This window comes from Podarcis tiliguerta (assembly GCF_965153285.1).
Source record: "Podarcis tiliguerta genome assembly, chromosome: 5".
In the NCBI taxonomy this organism is placed as follows: Eukaryota; Metazoa; Chordata; class Lepidosauria; order Squamata; family Lacertidae; genus Podarcis; species Podarcis tiliguerta.
Genome location: NC_139538.1, coordinates 98,439,046 through 98,462,498, shown reverse-complemented (window position 1 = coordinate 98,462,498; position 23,453 = coordinate 98,439,046). Strand labels below are relative to the sequence as shown.

The window sequence follows — 23,453 nt, the reverse complement described above, 5'->3', positions numbered from 1 at the left end:
CATGAATGAGACAATAACTAATGCAGACAATACTACACATCATTAGAGCTTGTGTCAAACTGAATGGTTCATATTATTTGTATAAGTGCCAACTTGTCATCTTAAAGTACATATTTCTTTCTTTTTGTATGCTATGCTTATGGTGAAGAGCAGTGTTTCAAAGCACCATAGGCAATTTGAATAAATATTGACTTGCACCATTTTGGGTTTTTGCTTATGTGATGCTTGATCTATAGGCACCATGCCATATTCCCTTCCACAGCTATCAAGCCCCAAAAGCACATTGACTCTCCTCCATTTTGATAATAATACTGAGAAGATACTCTTATGGAAATCAAAACCACGTTGCCTCTTTTTAAAGTTTAAGAAGAACAACAAGACTCCCCCTAACCAGGCAGGCCTGGTCTGCCAGGAGTGGATAAGAAATGTGCCAAAGGCTACAGGCTCCTGGCACGGGAGCCCTGCTTCATCCCGCTGAGGAGTAATAATTTGACACCTCTGAAACAGCAGGACCTCATACTCTGACAACTGAAGCCTTGTTCTATATCCCCTAAGCCATTCAAACACATTACAAAAAAATCACAGTCAGCAACATCCATGGTGGATTCCCCCACCCACCCACCTTAGCAGTTCTCTCACTACTCTGATGTGGGCTCAGAGATAGACTCTGTGGTATCACGGTTAAGTTTTTCATTTATTTTTCCATGCTTACCTACACAGAATGAAACACTCCCTTTTAGACGCCAACCCAAATTATTCAAGAATACGTTTGACAGCTGCCAAGTAATTTATAACGATACCTTCTTAACACCTTTTCAAAACAGACCTGACAACCCAGAGGAGAAAGGCTCTTTCCCCACACTTCTATTATATAGAAATGCTGAACCATACCAAGAGGATTTCATTTCAACCAGTGTTCCTCCCTCCCTCCTAGATTCACAGAACGACTTCACAGGACTTCCCCACTTACAAAGCTCCTCAGTTTACTTTAGCTTTCCTCCCAAGTCCTGAACGCCAGCTGATGAGCGAACAAGGCACTTGATACCAGGTGACAAAAAAAAAAAAAAAAAACCAACATGTTTCCTGTCACAATGGTTTGTGGGAATGCAAAAATGGAAGGGTGTCTTAAGATGGATCTGATTTGAAAGAGGAGAGAGACCTGATGGACTTGCATGCAGTTCTTCATCTGTGTCCATAATCTAATTTAAAGGATAGTTCTTTAAGAGAGCAACATACTATACTGTAGTGCAGGTTTCCTCAACCTCGACCCTCCAGATGTTTTGAGACTACAATTCCCATCATCCCTGACCACTGGTCCTGCTAGCTAGGGATCATGGGAGCTGTAGGCCAAAATCATCTGGAGGGCCGAGTTTGAGGAAGCCTGCTGTAGTGGGTATTTTCTGTGTCTTTAAAAGACAACTAAAAAAGGTAAAGGGACCCCTGACCATTAGGTCCAGTCGTGGCCGACTCTGGGGTTGCAGCGCTCATCTCGTTTTATTGGCTGAGGGAGCCGGCGTACAGCTTCTGGGTCATGTGGCCAGCATGACTAAGCTGCTTCTGGCCAACCAGAGCAGCGCACGGAAACACCATTTACCTTCCCGCCGGAGCGGTACCTTGACATGCTTTTGAACTGCTAGGTGGGCAGGAGCTGTGACCGAGCAACGGGAGCTCACCCCGTTGCGGGGATTCGAACCGCCGACCTTCTGATTGGCAAGTCCTAGGAGGCGGATATGTGAAGAGGGAAGTTTTTGAAACTCACAAGGGTATATTTTAAAAGTCTAAAAGCCTATATTTCCACACTTTACTTTGCTGCATATTTTGTGATTTTAAATCTCTGCTGGGGTTCTTTCACAAAATAGTACTTTCCCTAAACTTGAATCCTATCATCCAAGGAATTCTCATTTTTAATACCTTTTTTGTTTTTTTGCACCAACACTCTAAACATAATTTGTAGAGTGATCAAATATGTGACAGAACTGTGCAAAATTATTACAGTGGTACCTCAGGTTAAGTACTTAATTCGTTCCGGAGGTCCGTACTTAGCCTGAAACTGTTCTTAACTTGAAGCACCACTTTAGCTAATGGGGCCTCCTGCTGCTGCCGCGCTGCCAGAGCACAATTTCTGTTCTTATCCTGAAGCAAAGTTCTTAACCTGAAGCACTATTACTGGGTTAGCGGAGTCTGTAACCTGAAGCGTATGTAACCTGAAGCATATGTAACCTGAGGTACCACTGTATTATTATTATTATTATTATTATTATTATTATTATTATTGCATGATCCCAGGATGAGCCTTTGTGCACCTGTGGAGACAAACTGTGTTTGTTGCAAGGTTCCATTTACTTTTCTGCTCCAAGCTATGGAAGCAGTAACTTATCTTGATCTATAAATTTTGTACATGACAATCTAGCGTAATTAGGTGCAATTTTCTGTAATTTTATATACCTATGTAACACTGACATCAGCATTATGTACTTGTGGACCAGGGTCTTTTCCCAGTCTATAACTGTTAGTATATTTGTGGTGACAGAATAAGGTTGTTAGCACCTGAGACAACCATGTCATCACATTTCTTTACACAGACACACAGCTTGTGTTAACCTTCCTGCCTTCTTGATCTCTCTTCCTTCACTATGTGGTTTTGTTCTTCAGATGGAAATGAACATACTTTGAGAATAGCAGATTATCAAGTCTATTTGTAAAAACTACCAATTAGCAGGAGGAGACAACTTTTTAGCCACATGCAACAAAGATGAACTCTTTATCAGGTCTCACTTGCAGCAGGTGATGTCTGCTTATGGTCTACTTTTACATTATCTCAAAAATAAACAACCAGTTCCTTTGGCTGGCTTCCTTCCTTGAACACAGACATGGAACGTTCTGTACAAGGAAGTGCTCACAATAATTTGAAGGGAGCGTCTCTAACGAAGTTACCAGTAACTGATGCATCCATGATATCGTTTGAAAGGGAGGAGACATACAGGAGTTTTTCAGCAATGTGAGAAATAGCAGCACAATACATTTGGAATATCCCACTGATGCAAGTTAAGAAGGAATATATTTTTGCAACATGGATGGAAAACCTATGTAATGTATTGGTATCCATGAGATACAGCAGCAACATATCTTCCAAGAGTTCAAACAACCAGAAGTGTTATGCTTTTAAAAAATGCAGCAAAAATGCACTTGACTTCTTTGCTGATGACTTCAAGTCAATGCTTATGGGGACATTTTTAGACTGTTATTACCTTTTTAAATTGGATCCTGATTTCCTGCAAAGAAATCTGGATGTGAAGCCTTAGGGAGCGATAGCACCCTAGGAGATGCAGACCTGCACCAAATCTTCATAGTGTTTCCAAGACACAACATGGGGGAAACAGCTGTTTCTTGGACGCTTCAGAAGCTATTTAAAGAAATAATAATAATAATAATAATAATAATAATAATAATAATTTTTATTTCTACCTCACCCTCCCCGGCCAGAACCGGGCTCAGGGCAGCTAAAACTAATAAAATTACAATAAAACATAATAGGAAAGGGGGGGGGGACAGTTAATTAAAATACGGTTTAAAATACTATTTAAAATGCAGCCTCATTTTATTAGTAGCGCATAAATCAAAATCATAAGGGGAGGGAAACATAAGGGTCAGACTGAGTCCAAACCAAAGGCCAGGTGGAACAGCTCTGTCTTGCAGACCCTGAAGAAAGATGTCAAGCCCTGTAGGGCCCTAGTCTCTTGTGACAGAGCATTCCACTAAGTTGGGGCCAATACTGAAAAGGCCCTGGCCAATCTAACCACCTTGCGGCTTGGGACCTCCAAAGTGATGTTAGTTGTGGACCTTAAGGTCCTCTGGGGGGCATACCAGGAGAGGCGGTCCCGTAGGTATGAGGGTCCTAGGCCGCATAGGGCTTTAAAGGTCAAAACCAGTACCTTAAACCTGACCCTGTACTCCACTGGGAGCCAGTGCAGCTGGTATAGCACTGGATGAATGTGATCCTGCAGCAAAGACCCTGTAAGGATCTGAAGATTTATTGCTCAGAGAGATAAAGTCCAGCAGACTTCCCTGCGCGCAGCATGCATTTCCAGACCTCCGAGCAAAGCAGAGTAAACACACAGCGACCAGGTCCTTGGCTTTCTGTCTTCTGTGCAGCAGTGTGCATAAATCAAGACCTCGCGCAGCTTTACTAAGCTAAAAGCGATTTATTTTACAGCAGCATAGATCAGCCATTGTCTAACACACAAAGCATGTCTGCATCGGACAAAATTGGGTGACACCTGGCTTGAGAGCAGTACATGTGAAAAGGATCTAGGAGTCTTGGTTGACCACAAACTTGACATGAGCCAACAGTGTGATGCGGCAGCTAAAAAAGCCAATGCAATTCTGGGCTGCATCAATAGGAGTATAGCATCTAGATCAAGGGAAGTAATAGTGCCACTGTATTCTGCTCTGGTCAGACCTCACCTGGAGTACTGTGTCCAGTTCTGGGCACCACAGTTCAAGAAGGACACTGACAAACTGGAACGTGTCCAGAGGAGGGCAACCAAAATGGTCAAAGGCCTGGAAACGATGCCTTATGAGGAACGGCTAAGGGAGCTGGGCATGTTTAGCCTGGAGAAGAGGAGGTTAAGGGGTGATATGATAGCCATGTTCAAATATATAAAAGGATGTCACATAGAGGAGGGAGAAAGGTTGTTTTCTGCTGCTCCAGAGAAGCGGACACGGAGCAATGGATCCAAACTACAAGAAAGAAGATTCCACCTAAACATTAGGAAGAACTTCCTGACAGTAAGAGCTGTTCGACAGTGGAATTTGCTGCCAAGGAGTGTGGTGGAGTCTCCTTCTTTGGAGGTCTTTAAGCAGAGGCTTGACAACCATATGTCAGGAGTGCTCTGATGGTGTTTCCTGCTTGGCAGGGGGTTGGACTCGATGGCCCTTGTGGTCTCTTCCAACTCTATGATTCTATGATTCTATGATTCTAAAAGTGAAACTAGACTGAAACAAAGAAAAACAGACCCCGGAAATGACGCAGGGTCCCTCCACCCCACAGTAGGGCAGGACACACACTCTGTTTAACCCTGTAAGCTCAGGTTCTCCTCACAAAGGAATCTCACCGTTGCATTCTGCACCCGCTGGAGTTTCTGGGTCAGCTTCACGGCCAGCCCCGCGTAGAGCGTGTTACAGTAATCAAGCCTGGAGGTGACCGTCGCATGGATCATCGTGGCCAGATCAGGGCGAGAAAGGTAAGGGACCAACTGCTTGAAATGGCAGAGATGGAAAAATGCCACCTTTGCTGTGGCTGCAACCTGCGCCTCCATGGAAAGGGAGCCTTCAAAGGTTACACCCAAGCTCTTGACAGAAGGTGCTGGCACTAATTTGAGCCCCCACAAGAGATGTGAGTTGGCCCTCCAACCCCATGTCGTCCCGACCCAGCCAAAGGACCTGTCTTCGAAGGATTTAACTTCAATCGGCTCCCATGCAGCCACCCAGCCACAGTTTCCAAGCATCTGGTCAGTGTGTCCAGGCCAAGTCAGGGCGGCCGTCCATCAACAGATAAAGCTGGGTGTCATCAGCATATTGATGACAACCCAGCCCAAACCCCCAGACAATCTGGGCAAGATACTGAAGATACTGAAGATACTGAAAAGCATCGGGGAAAGGATTGCGCCCAGTGGGACTCCTCACACCAAGGAGTGCCGCGGTGACAACTCCCTCCCTAGCGCCAGCCTCTGTCCCCGACATGAGATAAAGGAGCGCAGCCATTGTTGGACTGTGCCCTGAATCCCCACATCAGCAAGTTTGTGACCGACCATATCGAAGGCTGCTGACATGTAAATGCATGATCTCTAAATCTCTAGACAAAAGGGACAAATTGTTGCTTTAGATATGCTATTAAAGTTAAAATGGAATGTAACCAAACCAAAGGTGAGGAAAAAAGTTTTTGGAAAGGAAGAGATGTGTGGAAAAATGCTAAATGTCATCTCAGTATGTAAACCAAAATAGTAGCTTTTAAAGGGGGAAATGACTTCACTTCCCATCTAATAATTTCATTAAAAGATGCAAACTTGTCAAAAGTTCTAGATTCCTTCATAGAGAAAATCGGTTTTTAAAAACCACACAGACTTTGTTTTCCTTTCTGACTGCTAACAGTTCAAAGCTTTCAAAAGCAGAATTTACATCAAATGATATTATATTTTTGCCTAACTTGCTCCTTCAACTGTTTCCAGATCCTTGATCATCTTGATTGCCCTCCGCTGCACATGTTCCAACTTGTCAATATCCTTCTTAAATTGCAGCACCCAGAACTGGACACAGAATTCCAGGTGTGGCCTTACCAAGGCAGAATACAGTGGTACTATGACTTCCCTTGATCTGGACACTATACTTCTGTTGATGCAGCCTAGAATAGCATTAGCTTTTTTGTAGATGCATCATATTGTTGACTCATGTTAATCTTGTGGTCCACTAAGATCCCTAGATCTTTTTCACACGAACAACTAGTAAACCAGATGTCTCCTGTCTTGTATTTCTGCAGCTGGTGCAGAACCTGACATTTGTCTCAACTGAAGATCATTTTGTTAGCTTGGATCCAGTTCTCCAATCTGTTAAGGTCATATTGAATCCTGATTCTGTCTTCTGTGGCATCAGCTACCCCTTCCAGTTTGGTATTGTCTGCAAATTTGATGTGCATTCCCTCAGTTCCTTCATCCCAGTTATTCATAAAAACTTTGAACAACAACAGATCTTACCCCTTGTCATTTTCCCCCGGGTAACGAGGAACCATTAATGAGTACTCTTTGGGTTTGGTCAGTCAGCTACAAATATACTTAACAGTTAGCTCATTCAATCCACATTTTACCAGCTTCTTCACATGAATATCATGGGGGACTTTGTCAAAAGCCTTACTGAAATCAAAATACACACCATCCACAGCAGGTACGTCCAAGTCTGGCCCGGGGGCCAGATGTGGCCTGCCAGTCAGTTTAATCCAGCCCCACCGGCAGTTTCTTTCCTGGGTGTGGGCGTGGGCGGCGGTTCCACTGGGCAGTTATTCACTGTGGATTGCTAACCTGCCCACCGGTCGGCTCTCGCAGCTGCTCACTGTGCGGCTCTTGGAGCCACCCATTCGTTGGCTCACGCATGTGCCTTGCTGTTTACCCTGGCCGTTGGCCGGCTCACGCATGCACCCTGCGTGCGGCTCGAGAACCCGTCCAGCTGTCGTCTTGCGTATGTGCCCTCCTTTCTATTCCTGTTGGTTGCCTGCTCACACTAAATAAATAAATAAACACATAGATTTTATTTGTATCCCGCTCTCCCCAGCCAAAGCCAGGCTCAGAGCGGCTAACATCATATAAATAAGACAATATGCATAATACAATATACAATATGTAAATAAAATAACATTCAACATTAATTAAAACAATATAGAATAATATTAAATATCAGCATTTCAAAATTAAACAGAAATCCACCCAACAGTTACAATAAGTAATTTCTAAATTCCAATCAATAAAACAACAGCAAACCACAGTGCACGACATAATACAATACAAAATGAGAAGCAGATACTGGAGGGTGGAGCAAGGCAGGTGGAAGGAGGCCTTGCCTGATGAAGTCTCTCCCCTCACACTGGCGCCCTGTGTGCAGCTCTAGGTCCTTGTCCACCCATCAGCTTTTGCATGCGCCCGCCTCTGTATCCTGTCCGTCTGCTGTCTCTCACAGGCGGCTAGCGTTCGGCCTTCTCTCCCTCTGTGCTGCCTGCAATCTGAGCCAAAAGGTAAAGGTAAAGGTACCCCTGCCCGTACGAGCCAGTCTTGACAGACTCTAGGGTTGTGCGCCCATCTCACTCAAGAGGCCGGGGGCCAGCGCTGTCCGGAGACACTTCTGGGTCACATGGCCAGCGTGACATCGCTGCTCTGGTGAGCCAGAGCCGCACACGGAAACGCCGTTTACCTTCCCGCTAGTAAGCGGTCCCTATTTATCTACTTGCACCCGGGAGTGCTTTCGAACTGCTAGGTTGGCAGGTGCTGGGGATTCGAACCGCCGACCTTTCGATTGGCAAGCCCTAGGCGCTGAGGCTTTTACCCACAGCGCCACCCGCATCCCAAAAGGTATTCTTTGACTAATCCTTAAAAAAGGTCCGGGGGGGGGGGGGAACGACGACTCCTAAAAAACTTCAATCAATCCTAAAAAAAGGTCAACAACTTTGGTTGGACCTCACGCATGCTCACTTCATCAAATCTGGCCCTCTTTGAAAAAAGTTTGGACACCCCTGGTCAACCAAGCTTGTACCTCCATCAAAAAAAGAAAAGAAATGAGATGAATTTGGCATGACTTAATTTTGAGAAACCCATGCTAGCAATTTTATCCTTTTATTATCCTTGTTTTGAGCACATGATTTTATTGGTTAGTTTTATTGCATCCATAGATGCATAGATGTCTGCTAGAAGACATCTCCCAGGGCCAGCCCAAAACATCTTGGCTCCTGAGGCAGACCCCAAAATCACACACTGCTCCCTGCCGTGGGTAAAGAAAGAGCTACATCAGAAACAAGGGGGGAGAAGGATTAGCTTGGGATCTGCTGCCCTGGTAGATCCTATTGCTTGAAGCAGTTGCCTCACCTTGCCTCACAGTTAGGCTGGCCCTGCCATCTTCAATGAACGATTACTGAGCAAGGTCAAAAGAATTTACTGTTGTGAAAGGATTGACTAAGGGCATTGTGAGTCTAATTTAAGAACTAATTAATTAAGCCAGGTTTTAATGTGACTCAATCAGTAAATCAGTCAATTTTTGGAATAAGGAATGGTGAGTGATTTCTCTGTTTTGAAAGATCTTGACATCTCCAGGGGAGGGCCTGCTTCTATTCTGGGGAAAGTTAATTTTCCTAGTCTCCTAGGGAAAATATCTTGTCACCTGGAAAATATGATGTCTCTTTCTGGCTGTAATTCTACCATGTCAAGAGCTGGGTAGACAGTAGTTTCATAAGCCTTATAGACCCCTGTTGCATCATGCTCAAGACATCACAGAGATATTCAAGGATTCCAGTTTGTGCTTTTAAGTGAAGTCGGCTGATTAGCATTTCTTACACTAAAAAGTGGATCAGAATGCAGTTCTTTAATCTTTAATCTTCAAGATCCAACTTTTGTAATACACTTCTTGAATCAAAAATGTCCCAAAAATTGTGCATGAAATGTGTATCTTAGGTTAAAGGGCTTACTAAAACCCATATTTTTAGAATAAAATGCACACAAACCAAACGTGCATTTTGTGAAAAAAGTGTTAAAAAATAATCCACATTTTTGTGCAGGGTTTTTGATTTTTTACAAAATAATACTGATTGATGCAGAAATAAGATGGAACAGTAGCGTGGGGCGGGGCGGAGGTTATCCTGAATCCACAAACATTTCCCTCTGATGGCCTCTCCTGCAGTCCCTAAACTAGCCTGTTTTCTAGAGATGAAGTGGATGACACCAGTACATTATTGATGTGGGGCATAGATCACTGCCTTGCCATGGCAAAGGGGCTTGAACTATGCCGAGCAGGGCACCCAAGATGGACAGGTCATAGTGGAGAGTTTTGACCAAACGTGATCCACCTGGAGCAGGAACTGGCAAGCCACTCCTGTATCCCTGCCAAGAAAACTCCACGGACAAAGGCAACAGGCATATAAAAGTTATGTCGCTGGAAGATGAGCCCCTCAGGTCGGAAGGCGTCCAACATGCTACTGGGGAAGAGCGGAGGACAAGTACAAGTAGATCCAGAGCTGATGAAGCGGCTGGGCCAAAGCCGAAAGGACGTTCAGTTGCGGATATGCCTGGAAGCGAAAGGAAAGTCCAATGCTGTAAAGAAAAATATTGCATAGGAACCTGGAATGTAAGAACCATGAACCTTGGTAAGTTGGATGTGGTCAAAAATGAGATGGCAAGAATAAATATTGACATCCTGGGCATCAGTGAACTAAAATGGATGGGAATGGGTGAATTCAGTTCGGATGACCATCATATCTACTAATGTGGGGAAGAAACCCGCAAAAGAAATGGAGTGGCCCTCATAGTCAACAAAAGAGTGGTGAAAGCTGTACTGGGATGCAATCTCAAAAATGATAGAATGATCTCGATACGAATCCAAGGCAGACCTTTTAACATAACAGTAATCCAAGTTTATGCACCAACTACTGTTGCTGAAGAAACTGAAATTGACCAATTCTATGAAGACTTACAACACCTTATAGAAGTGACACCAAAGAAGGATGTTCTTCTCATTATAGGGGATTGGAATGCTAAAGTAGGGAATCAAGAGATAAAAGGAACAACTGGCAAGTTTGGCCTTGGAGATCAAAATGAAGCAGGGCAAAGGCTAATAGAGTTCTGTCAAGAGAACAAGCTGGTCATCACAAACACGCTTTCCCAACAACACAAGAGACGACTCTACACATGGACATCACCAGATGGGCAACATCGAAATCAGATTAATTATATTCTCTGCAGCCAAAGATGGAGAAGTCAGCAAAAACAAGACCTAGAGCTGACTGTAGCTCAGATCATCAGCTTCTTATAGCAAAATTCAAGCTTAAACTGAAGAAAGTATCATAGAATCATAGAATCATAGAGTTGGAAGAGACCACAAGGGTCATCGAGTCCAACCCCCTGCCAAGCAGGAAACACCATCAGAGCACTCCTGACATATGGTTGTCAAGCCTCTGCTTAAAGACCTCCAAAGAAGGAGACTCCACCACACTCCTTGGCAGCAAATTCCACTGTCGAACAGCTCTTACTGTCAGGAAGTTCTTCCTAATGTTTAGGTGGAATCTTCTTTCTTGTAGTTTGTATCCATTGCTCCGTGTCTGCTTCTCTGGAGCAGCAGAAAACAACCTTTCTCCCTCCTCTAAGTAGGAAAAACCACTGGGCTGGTAAGATACAATCTAAACCAAATCCCTTATGAATACACAGTGGAAGTGAGGAGCAGGTTTAAGGATTTAGATTTGCTGGACAGAGTGCCTGAAGAACTATGGGTGGAGGCTCGCAACATTATACAGGAGGCAGCAACTAAAACCATCCCAATGAAAAAGAAATGCAAGGAAGCAAAGTGGCTGTCCAACGAGACCTTACAAATAGCGGGGGAGAGAAGGCAAGCAAAATGCGAGGGAGATAGTGAAAGATACAGGAAATTGAATGCAGATTTCCAAAGAATAGCAAGGAGAGACAAGAAGGCCTTCTTAAAAGAGCAATGCAAAGAAATAGAGGAAAACAACAGAATGGGAAGAACCAGAGATCTGTTCAAGAAAATCGAAAATATGAAAGGAACATTTCGTACAAAGATTACCATAATAAAGGACAAAAGTGGTAAGCACCTAACAGAAGCAGAAGACATCAAGAAGAGGTGGCAAGAATACACAGAGGAATTATACCAGAAAGATATGGATGTCTCGTACACCCCAGGTAGTGTGGTTGCTGACCTTGAGCCAGACATCCTGGAGAGTGAAGTCAAATGGGCCTTAGAAAGCACTGCAAATAACAAGGTCAGTGGAAGTGATGGTATTCCAGCTGAACTATTTAAAATTGTAAAAGATGATGCTGTTAAGGTGCTACACTCAATATGCCAGCAAGTTTGGAAAACTCAGCAGTGGCCAGAGGATTGGAGAAGATCAGTCTACATCCCAATCCCAAAGAAAGGCAGTGCCAAAGAATGCTCCAACTACCGCACAATTGCACTCATTTCACACACTAGCAAGGTTATGCTTAAAATTCTACAAGGAAGGCTCAAGCAGTATGTGGACCGAGAACTCCCAGAAGTGCAAGCTGGATTTAGAAGAGGCAGAGGAACCAGAGACCAAATTGCAAACATGTGCTGGATTATGGAGAAAGCTAGAGAGTTCCAGAAAGACATCTACTTCTGCTTCATTGACTATGCAAAAGCCTTTGACTGTGTCAACCACAGGAAACTATGGCAAGTTCTTCAAGAAATGGGAGTGCCTGATCACCTCATCTGTCTCCTGAGAAATCTCTATGTGGGACAAGAAGCTACAGTTAGAACTGGATATGGAACAACTGAATGGTTCAAAATTGGGAAAGGAGTACGGCAAGGCTGTATATTGTCTCCCTGCTTATTTAACTTATATGCAGAATTCATCATGAATCCCAAGCCGGAATTAAGATTGCCGGAAGAAATATCAACAACCTCAGATATGCAGATGACACAACCTTGATGGCAGAAAGTGAGGAGGAATTAAAGAACCTTTTATTGAGGGTGAAAGAGGAGAGCGCAAAATATGGTCTGAAGCTCAACATAAAAAAAACCAAGATCATGGCCACTGGTACCATCACCCCCTGGCAAATAGAAGGGGAAGAAATGGAGGCAGTAAGAGATTTTACTTTCTTGGGCTCCATGATCACTGCAGATGGTGACAGCAGTCACGAAATTAAAAGACGCCTGCTTCTTGGGAGAAAAGCAATGACAAACCTAGACAGCATCTTAAAAAGTAGAGACATCACCTTGCCAACAAAGGTCCGTATAGTAAAAGCTATGGTTTTCCCAGTAGTGATGTAGTGATGTAGTGATGTAGTGAGGGCTGGAATATAAAGAAGACTGATCGCCGAAGAATTGATGCTTTTGAATTATGGTGCAAGAAGATCAAACGTATCCATTCTTAAGAAAATCAGCCCTGAGTGCTCAGTGGAAGAACAGATCGTGAAGCTGAGACTCCAATACTTTGGCCACCTCATGAGAAGAGAAGACTCCCTGGAAAAGACCCTGATGTTGGGAAAGATGGAGGGCACAAGGAGAAGGGGACGACAGAGGATGAGATGGTTGGATGGTTTTCTTGAAGCTACCAGCATGAGTTTGATCAAACTGCGGGAGGCAGTGGAGGACAGAAGTGCCTGGCGTGCTCTGTTCCATGGGGTCACGAAGAGTCGGACACGACTAAATGACTAAACAACAACAACAGGGTGCACAGCTAATGAGTTCTAAGCCTCCATTCCTTCCTGGAGGGGTGAACCCAGAAGGTGCTACTGAGGAATTCCTGTTCAATACTTTGGCTGGAGAAGGTCCCTCAGGGTTCTGTTCTGTCCCCCTTGCTATTTAACATTTACATGAAACCACTGCGAGAGATGGAGTTTCAGTGTTCAGTGTCACCAGCTCTGTTTCTCCTTTCCACCTAAGTCTGAGGAAGATATCTCAGTCCTAAAGAGGTGTCTGTCTTACGTAATGGACCAGATGAGGGTGAAAAAATTGCAGCTAAATCCAGACAAGACAGAGGTGCACTTTGTACAAAGTCCTGGGAGTAGAAGGTGCCACACCTTCTTTGGAAGCAAATAGTGAGTAGCCATTTCTTTTTATTTCATGGAATTTGTAAACAGCTCAATTACAAATAAAATCTCTAAGCAGATTTAGCAACTCCTTGTGACATGAATAAAGGCTGGTGAGTTGATATATATTAGTAAAAGAAGCAAAGAAGGGAGGTGCTGGGTGTGACTAGAGAGAGATGAAGAAAAAGAGAGAAATCAGAAATGCAGTTGGAAGGGGCCCTGAAAATCCAACACTTTCAGGATGATGAATACTGTCAAAAGGTCATCAGAAAAGTGCGAAAGCCCTTGGCCAGCACACACAAATTGGTTCAGTTAATCTCTTAAACTTAGATTCTAGGGAGGTTTGTTGGAGGAATCTGTTGAAAGCAAAATACCAAGAGCATTTCCTTCCATGCTCCAATTTGCCTCTCTCCTCCCACCACAACACAACACAAATTCTTGTTATAAATGTTTTTCACTTTAGCTCACTACAATGAACTTCTTTTAATTTTAAATCACACATTATAAATTACTTTGCAATGTACATTGTTTACATATTCATTGATACTTAGCTGCCATTGTTCCAACAGGTGCCTGAGGCAGTCTATATGTAAGGCTATAATCCTAACCATGTTTACTCAGACATAAACTACACTAAAGGTGGGACTTACTCCTAGGTAAATAGGGTTAGGGTTACAGCTTAGTTCCTACAATGTATGTTAATATCAGGTGGAAAACATTTTACTATTGTTTTTTTCACACAGAAGTAAGTGACATCTTTGGTCCCCTGTACATTATAGCTGTGCTCCTCAGTTAAAGGCCAGGCTCTTCATCAAAGTGGAGAGAAGCATATGCATTTCTGACTGTTTCAACCGAGGGAAGTCCCAAGACTTTCTAACATCAGCTTCAAACAAATACTTTAGGTTGTTTACTGTCCAAATGGATTCCCTCCCTCATCTTCTTCAGAAGCTTCAGTAAACACAAGTTTCTTTACATGGAAACTGTAGAATAGTGGGTAGACATAGCAGACGACACAGCGATTCTTCCAAAGCAGCTCTTTATTTGTAAGCTGGACAGAACTGAACAGCAAACAGCTCAGCCGGCCTGCTTTTATAGGCAGCCAGCTGTCAACAATGTAGCAACAACAACCCAGGGTTTCCCCCCTAAAATAACTGACGTGGACCTGAGTGAAAACTACATACACAATACTCCTGGTGGCCAGGGTGAGAACTTCAATACATAACAGAAACCACTTAACGTGAAAGGCTGTGAAGCTGTCAATAAATTGTAAGTTACACTAAAAATAGTTTATTTTTTGTTCTAAGCTTGCCATCACCCTGATGCTTAACATTTGGGGCTGAGAAAGAAAGAGTGGGGAATAGGAAGGAGGGGGAAGTAGAGGGACCTGACCCGATGTGACCATGACTTTCTCGATGAATGAAGAGGGCTGTTTTTGAGGTAGCGATGGCTTATCTAAAAGTGTATGTTTAGTATTTACCACCCTTCAGTGCCAGCACGTCTCTTCAGAGTGTGGTTCATAAGTCACTGGAAGAAACCGCATGCTGTTAAGACTTAACATTCTTTGAGTAAGCCTCCTCTCCAACTGGAGAGGGTAGTTACTGAATTTTTCCAAATAAATAAAGCAAACAAGTTACTTCAGGAAGAAAATCACAGCTATATGATTTATGATAGTGAGTTGGTCTGCTGAGCAGAGAATGAACCCAGTGAATCAGCTGTCACAGGCCACCCATCGAGGTCTGTGTTGCCTCCGATGCCTTCCCTCACTCTAAGTGGTACACAGCCACCAGCAGTTTAGGCCTGTCCTGGTTTTAACTAATGTGGGCAGATTCTTACTAGTTCCACAAATTTGCAGCTTACCTCTGAGCTCCAAAATGGACTGATATTAACAAGAGAATATAGGGATCCTATTTACAGCCTTCTGGCACAGAGAAATTCAAAAAGGTGCCTCCAAAATCAATGTTTGCTTTGCTGAGGGCCTCCTTAGGTGTACATTGGAAACAATTCCATTGATCTGACACAATTAAGTCATCCTGAAATCAGGTTTGCTAGCCAGTAGTAGTTTGTGGTCCAGAATCACGTAATGGTGTTGAGCAATACCAGACACCCCCAAGACTAAAGGGGATGGAAAATGCTGTGTGTGACATAGCAACTGATGAATGATGGCTAGAGATTATATAATGGGGCAAATGGATTGCTTGTTCCCTTTGTGAACCTGCGACCCAACTCATCATCTGGTAACCTTAAATTCATGAGTATTTTTAGAGACCTGTTTCCCCCCTGCCAAAACCCAGAAAGTGTGGTGCACTGCATCCACAGTCGCATGGCAACTGATTTTATGTTGAATTAACTCCTTTTATTGGATTTCCCCCAGACTGAGTAAATCTGAATTTACTGTGGCAAAAGTGCAGATGTCATGTGGGCAGGAGTGAAAAGAAATGGGACATGTGGAAGTACAAATCCATATTAAACTCCAATGTGGGTCAGCCACCATTTTGGTGGATGGATGACTGTGGCTTACCACCATCTTACTGCCTCAACCATTACTGTGACTGTAGAAAGAGCAGTTCCCATGTCAAAGCAGATAATGCATGAATTTGCCTTAAGTTGTAGAAATTACTAGGAATTATTACAATTACTAGGAATGATCTTCTTTGGTAGTGAATAGCTGGGGCTCCCAAAGAAGAACTGCTGAGGTAAAATAGGACTGATTTATTTTGGTTAGTACTGTACTATTCTGTACTTCAGGCAACTGTGATAGACCTGTTTTTAAGAAGTCATACCCTCCAAATTCTTGCAAATAATAATAGGGAATCATCTATATTTTCCCCATTATCTTACAGTCTTCCTCTGCATATATTGCTGAGACGTCCTATGCCCATCATTTATATGCTAGATGCATTTGTTTACTCTTATAGCTTGTCCTGCTCTTTTAAAAGCTTACAAGACGTTTGACACTTAGGTTGAAGCAGGATTAGGGAGCCTGTGCTCTCTAGTTATTACTGAATATTGCCAATTATGGGATTATGGGAGCTGGGGTTCAGCAACATCTGGAAAAATGATTTTTCCACTTCTGGGAAAAATCTGCTGGTAAAATTTCAATGTGAGAAGCAAACCAAGAGGATCAAGTATTTGTAGAGACTGGAGTAAATTTGTAGTTTACTTAAAAAACCAAAGTAAACAGTTAAAATCATTGGTAACATTGTAATGTGAAATTGATTACAATAATTAAAGGTAAAGGTAAAGGACCCCTGACCGTTAGGTCCAGTCACGATCAACTCTGGGTTTGCGGCGCTCATCTCGCTTTACTGGCCAAGGAGCCGGTGTCTGTCCGCAGACAGCTTCCGGGTCATGTGGCCAGCATGACTAAGCCGCTTCTGGTGAACCAGAGCAGCGCACGGAAATGCCGTTTACCTTCCCGCTGGAGTGGTACCTATTTATCTACTTACACTTGACATGCTTTTGAACTGCTAGGTGGGACTGGGCAACAGGAGCTCACCTCGTCACGGGGATTCAAACCGCCGACCTTCCGATCGGTAAGCCCTAGGCTCTGTGGTTTAGACCACAGCGCCACCCAGATATACAATAGTTGGATAAAGTAAATGATGCAGAAAACTTAAACTTTTAATATAAGAACCCATGGGAGGGAGGGAAGAAGTCCTTGCGATTCAGTGTTTGAATTGGTTAGAGATAAAGTGTATAAAAATGTGAAAATCTTATTAAAAATTATTTTTAAAAGCAAAGTAAGTTTTATTGACCTGTGAAATGGCAGGCTGCACCCTCTCATGCTTTAGTGTTCATGTGCCTACATTTATAGAGATGGAATCTAATAATAATAATAATAAATTTTATTTATACCCCGCCCTCCCCAGCCAAGGCTGGGCTCAGGGCGGCTAACGACAATGAAAACAATCCAACATTCTAAAAACTTTTCACCATAAAATCAATCAAAAACAAATTGATGGCAACCAGCAAGCAAGACCCTGTGCAGATTGCCAGAGGAGGGGGTCAGGCTGCGCCCTGACCAAAGGCCTGGTGGAACAGCTCTGTCTTACAGGCCCTGCGGAAAGATGTCAAGTCCCGCAGGGCCCTAGTATCTTGTGACAAAGCGTTCCACCAGATTGGTGCCACAGCCGAGAAAGCTCTGGCTCTAGTTGAGGCCAGCCTAACCTCTCTGAGGCCTGGGACCTTCAGGATGTTTTTATTTGCAGACCGTAGGTTTCTCTGTGGGGCATACCAGGAGAGGCGGTCCCGCAGGTACGAGGGTCCTAGGCCGTATAGGGCTTTAAAGGTTAAAACCAGCACCTTAAACCTGATCCTGTACTCCACCGGGAGCCAGTGCAGCTGGTATAGTACTGGATGAATGTGATCTTGCAGCGACGACCCCATAAGGAGTCTCGCTGCGGCATTCTGCACCCGCTGGAGTTTCTGGGTCAGTCTCAAGGGCAGCCCCACGTAGAGTGAGTTACAATAATCCAGTCTGGAGGTGACCGTCGCGTGGATCACAGTGGCTAGGTCAGGGCGAGAGAGATAAGGAGCCAACTGCTTAGCTTGGCGGAGATGAAAAAATGCCGCCTTTGTTATAGCTGTAATCTGCGCCTCCATAGAGAGGGAGGTATCGAGGATTACACCCAAACTCTTAACGGACGATGCTGGCACTAGGTGCACCCCCGCAAGAGATGGGAGTTGCCCCCTCAATCCCATATCGCCCCGTCCCAGCCAGAGGACCTCTGTCTTCGAAGGATTTAACTTCAACCGGCTCCCACGTAACCATCCAGCCACAGCTTCCAGGCATCTGGTCAGTGTGTCTGGGGCCGAGTCAGGATGGCCATCCATCAACAGATAGAGTTGGGTGTCATCGGCATACTGATGGCAACCCAGCCCAAAACTCCGGACAAGCTGGGCGAGGGGGCGCATAAAGATGTTAAAAAGCATCGGAGAGAGAATCGCACCCTGAGGCACTCCACACACCAGGGAGTGGCGCGATGACAATTTCCCCCCCAAGCACCACCCTCTGTCCCCGACCAGAGAGAAACGAACGCAGCCATTGAAGGACTGTGCCCTGGATCCCCACGTCGGCAAGGCGGTGGTCCAGGAGTTCGTGATTGACCATGTCGAAGGCTGCTGACAGGTCTAGAAGAATCAGCAGCCCCGACCCGCCTCGATCCAGCTACCTGCGGAGATCATCTGTTAGGGCGACCAGAGCCATCTCGGTCCCATGACCAGCGCGGAAGCCGGACTGGAATGGATTGAGAGCCGATGTTTCATCCAGAAACCTACCAAGCTGTTCAGCAACCGCTCTCTCAATCACCTTACCCAGGAATGGAAGATTCGAAACCGGGCGGTAATTGGATGGATCTAAAGGATCTAATGATGTTTTCTTTAAGAGCGGACGCACCACTGCCTCCTTCAGTTCCCCTGGGAATATCCCGGTGCCAAGGGACAAATTGATGATATCACCCAGGGGGGCCCGCACCTCGTCTGGACACGCTCTAATCAGCCACGACGGGCACGAGTCAAGAGGACAGGTGGTGGGCTTTCCAGCTCGGAGGAGTCTGTCCACATCGGCTGGGGATATCTGGTCAAAGTGGTCCAATACTGGACCCGAGGACAGTCGAGGGGCCTCCAGTTCCCTTATTGTGTCCAAATTGGCAGGGAGGTCATGGCGGAGCAACAGGACCTTCTCCGCAAAAAAGCTCGCAAATGCCTCACAGTTGTGTGTCGAATTGTTATTTAAATTTGGCTGTCCTTCAAGGGACGTTAAAGACCTAATTATACTAAATAATTGCGCCGGGCGAGAGCTAGCGGATGCAATGGAGGCCGAGAAGTAGGACTTCTTAGCGGCCTTCACTGCCATCTCATAGGTTTTCATAAAAACCCTATAAGATGTTCTTGAGGCTCCGTCACGGGCATCCCGCCATACTCGCTCTAGCCGTCTGAGGTCCCACTTCGTTTTCCGAAGCTCCTCGGTAAACCAGGGAGCCCGGTTTCTGCGGGGTCGCAGAGGGCGCTTAGGTGCGATCTCATCGATGGCTGCTATGAGCTGGGTATTCCAGCCCTCAACAAGCTCAGTCAATGAGTCGCCAGGGGGAGCAAGGTCCCGCAAGGCCTGACGGAATCTATCAGGGTCCATCAGCCTCTGCGGGCGAGCCCAAATCGGCTCGCCACCTAAGCAGGGTGGGGGTGGAACGTCAATCCTGGCTTTCAGAGCGTAGTGATCAGACCATGGCACCTTCATTGAGGGAAACATGATCACATCTATACCAACACCAAAGATCAAATCCAGCGTGTGGCCTGCTTGATGTGTGGGGCCCGAAACAAACTGGGAGAGCCCTAGTGTCGCCATGGAAGACAACAGGTCCAGAGCCTGTGAGGAGGGAGCGGCATCAGCATGGATGTTGAAGTCCCCCAATACCAATAGGTTAGGGAACTCCAAGGCCCAGCCGGCCACCGCCTCCAGCAGGCCTGACAGGGTGGCTGCTGGTGCGCTAGGTGGCTGGTACACCAGCCAGACAGCCAAGCTCACCTCGGAGCCCCACACTAGGCCAACACATTCAATGCCGGGGATCGATGGCGATGGTAGAGCCCTGAAAGAACAATCTTCCCGGATTAATAGTGCCACCCCTCCCCCCCGGCCCACAGTCCGCGACTGGTGGAGGACGGAGAAACCTGGGGGCGCCATCTCTCGTAGGGTAACAGTATCCCCTTCGCGCACCCAGGTCTCCGTCACACAAGCCAGGTCGGGGTGGCGGTTTTGTTGCCTATAGACCTGGCATTGCACAACACCAGTGACGGAGGTGAGTTATCCTTGCTCACCCTACCCTCGTCCCTCGGGATGGGGCGCAGATTGGAAGGGGTACGAGCATATCCGTATCTCGATCCCCTTCGCCTATGACATCTGCCCCCACCGCCATACCTCCCTCGCCCCACCACGGTAGCAATCCCAAGCCTCATACCAACCTCCATTTACAAGTAGAAAGCAAACAAAACAAAAAACAATTGTACAAAACAAAACCAGTCCCCACCCCACTCAATATTCAACCCCAAACCAAAATAAAATGGAACAAAATAAACATACATCAATAAAAAACACCGTACATGGTGGTACAACAAAATAAAAAGTGAAAACCCCTTTAAAATACTTTAAAATATATAAAAACATTTTTAACATTTGCTGCAGCAGCACCAGTGTCCTTAAACTATAGCAGAGGTAAGTCTGGGCCCCTCCCCCTGGGCCAGGTGGAATCAGCCTGAGGGGGGAGCGGCCTTCCCAACTCACAGTGCAGCAGCAGCAGCGATGTCCCTGTGCCTCATGAGGCCTCTTAAGCTGTGACGATGGTGAGCGATGTGATGCTAGAGATGAGGAGCGTTCCCTCTCCCATGCCTCCTCAGAGAGCAGACTTCTGGAGAGCCTGGGGAGAGAGTTGAACCCTGAAAACAATTTTAGTAATTCACATCAACTCTTTTCAAAAGTATTTCCCAAAGTCAAAATTGAGAGATTTAGACTGTTGCAAAGGCTATTTCAATGGCAGTGTGCATGTGTTGTGGGAAACCCAATTCATTTTATGCAGTCTGATATGGAACAGTTCTCTACTAATTACGAATCCACTCTTTACCACAGATGATGTCAGAAATCTATTTTAAAGTTCTTTTAATTAGCATTTCTGAGCCTCATGCTGGAAGCAGCTGTAATGAAGTCATTTATGACACACACAGTTCAGGAGCCAAATGAAAGACTGTAAACCAAATTCCAACATAATGTAATAATGGTTAATCGTCAACAGAAGTAACATTTAAACAAGTTGCTTTAATACATACTTTCTTTGTCTTCTAAGTCCAACAAACTGGATAGAGCTTTTCTAGTACAGTGGTGACTCGCAAGACAAAATTAATTCGTTCTGCGAGTTTTTTCGTCTAGCAAATTTTTCGTCTTGCGAAGCACGGTTTCCCATAGGAATGCATTGAAAATCAATTAATGCATTCCTATGGTCAAAAAAAGTCCAAACAAAGCCAAATTTGGTACAAGAAGAGTTTATTAAGTGCTCTTTAAAGTCACACATACTGTAAAGAGCATTTCAAAAATTGAAGGAACAATAATTTAACTTTGACAGAAAAGCATTTAACAATCACCAAAGTGTACTGTACATTTTCTAAGACTCTGGGGGACAACTCGAAGAAGGTTCCTCTTCCACTCTTTGCTTCTTGCTGAAGAACCTGTCCATGGTCTGCTGCTTCATCTGCCTTTTCAGCACCTCCCTGAAAGACGACATGACCCTCGTGTCAAAAGTGTTCGCAAGGTCACGTGTCAGGTCCTTGTCATGGTGGTGCCGCTCTGCAAAAGCCTGCACATCTTTCCACTTGTGACAAATGTCCCTCAGTTCTTTGGAGGACAGCCGTTCCTCAGTTGCTTCCTCCTCTTCCAGCGAGGCCTGCTCCTGCGCAGCCTCTGACTGCAGTTCGACCAGCTCCTGGGTGGTCAGCTCTTGGTCGTGCTCCTCCACCAGCTCGCTGACGTCCTCTTCTGTGACCTCCAGGCCCATGGTCCTCCCCAAGGAAACAATGTCCTGCACCACTGTTGACTCTGGTGCATCAGAGTCACTTGGTGCCACACAGTCCGGCCACAAGCTGCGCCAAGCGCAATTCAAATTTCTCTGGCTGATCCCGTTCCAGGCCGTGGTGATCATCTTCAAGCAGGTGACGATGTCGAAGTGGTCCTTCCAGAATTCCTGCAGGGTGATGTTGGTGCAATCAGTCACCTCGAAGCATCGCCTGAAAAGCTCCTTGGTGTAGAGTTTTTTGAAATTGGCGATGACCTGCTGATCCATCGGCTGGAGCAGTGGCGTGGTGTTAGGCGGCAGGAACATGATGTTGATGAAGCTGAACTCCTCCAACAAGTCCTCCTCAAGGCCTTTAGGATGAGCAGGAGCATTGTCCATCAGAAGCAAAGCCTTCAGCAGCAGGTCGTTGTCCAGCAGGTACTGTTTGACAGCAGGGCCAAAAGCAAGATTGACCCAGTCCACAAACAGCACATGTGTGACCCAAGCCTTACTGTTGGATCGCCACATGACACTCAGCTGCTCCTTGTCAACCTTGTGTCTCTTGAAGGCCCGTGGGTTCTCCGAGTGGTACACCAGCAGGGGCTTGTTCTTCAGGTCGCCACTTGCATTGGCACAGAAGAGCAGGGTCAGACGGTCCTTCATGGGCTTATGGCCAGGCAGCTTGGCCTCCTCCTGAGTGATGAAAGTCCTTTTGGGCATCCTCTTCCAAAACAGCCTGGTCTCGTCGCAGTTGAAGACCTGCTGTGGAACGTAGCCCTCCGTCTTCACAACCTCCAGGAACTCCGCTGCAAAGTCTTCAGCCGCAGGAACATCAGAACTGGCAGCCTCTCCATGCCTGACCACGCTGTGGATTCCAGATCTTGTCTTGAACCGGTCAAACCAGCCTCTGCTTGCCTTGAAGACTTCTGGCTCGCCTGAGGTTCCTGGCTGTTGCTGGACAAGGTCTGCGTGCAAGGCCTTGGCCTTCTTACAAATGGCGGCCTCAGTCACTGTGTCCCCTGCACGCTGCTTCTCTTCTAACCAGATGAGCAGCAGCTTCTCCATCTCCTCCAGAACAGCTGGGCGGTTCTTCACGATCCTGGTGACTCACTTGGCTACGTCATTCGCAAGGATCTTCTCCCTCATCTTCAGGATGGTCCCGATGGTGGATGGATTCCTCCCGTACTCCCTGGCGAAGTCTGTCACACGCATTCCACCATTGCATTCCACCTGATCTCCTTCTTCATTTCCAGTGTAACCTTCCCCTTCTTCCTCTCGCTGGCCTCTACAGCAGCAGTCTTCTTGGGCCCCATGGCAGCACAGCTCCTACTTTCGCAAACCCCAAAAAGAAAAAATCAGTGCTTCACATCCAAAAAATTCAAAAGCACCAAACCTCCCAGAAAACAATTACCTGACCCCCCCCCCAGCCACCCACCACACAGAAATCCAAACCCAGATTTTTTTTTTTTTAAAAAGGCAGAGTGCCCCAATGGTCACAGAAAATCATAAAAATGCAGAGCTTTCAGATTCTTGCAAACCCCTTCTCAACAATTCTCTGACACCCCCCCCCAGCCACCCTCCACTCAGAAATCCAAACCCAGAAATCTTTTTT

The 23,453-nt window shown here is 45.5% G+C and overlaps 1 protein-coding gene across 1 annotated transcript in view; it reads right to left on the bottom strand.

The window, feature by feature from the left end:
- The window catches only part of LOC310677684 (tigger transposable element-derived protein 1-like), a 92,722-nt gene extending 69,493 nt beyond the window's left edge, over positions 1–23,229 (bottom strand). The window contains exon 1 of the mRNA XM_083440837.1: positions 21,171–23,229. Within this exon, the coding sequence (XP_083296963.1) occupies positions 21,455–22,906 (1,452 nt within the window). The 5' untranslated portion in view covers positions 22,907–23,229 and the 3' untranslated portion in view covers positions 21,171–21,454. The remainder of the gene's footprint in view (positions 1–21,170) is intronic.
- Between the last annotated feature and the right edge of the window lie 224 nt (positions 23,230–23,453).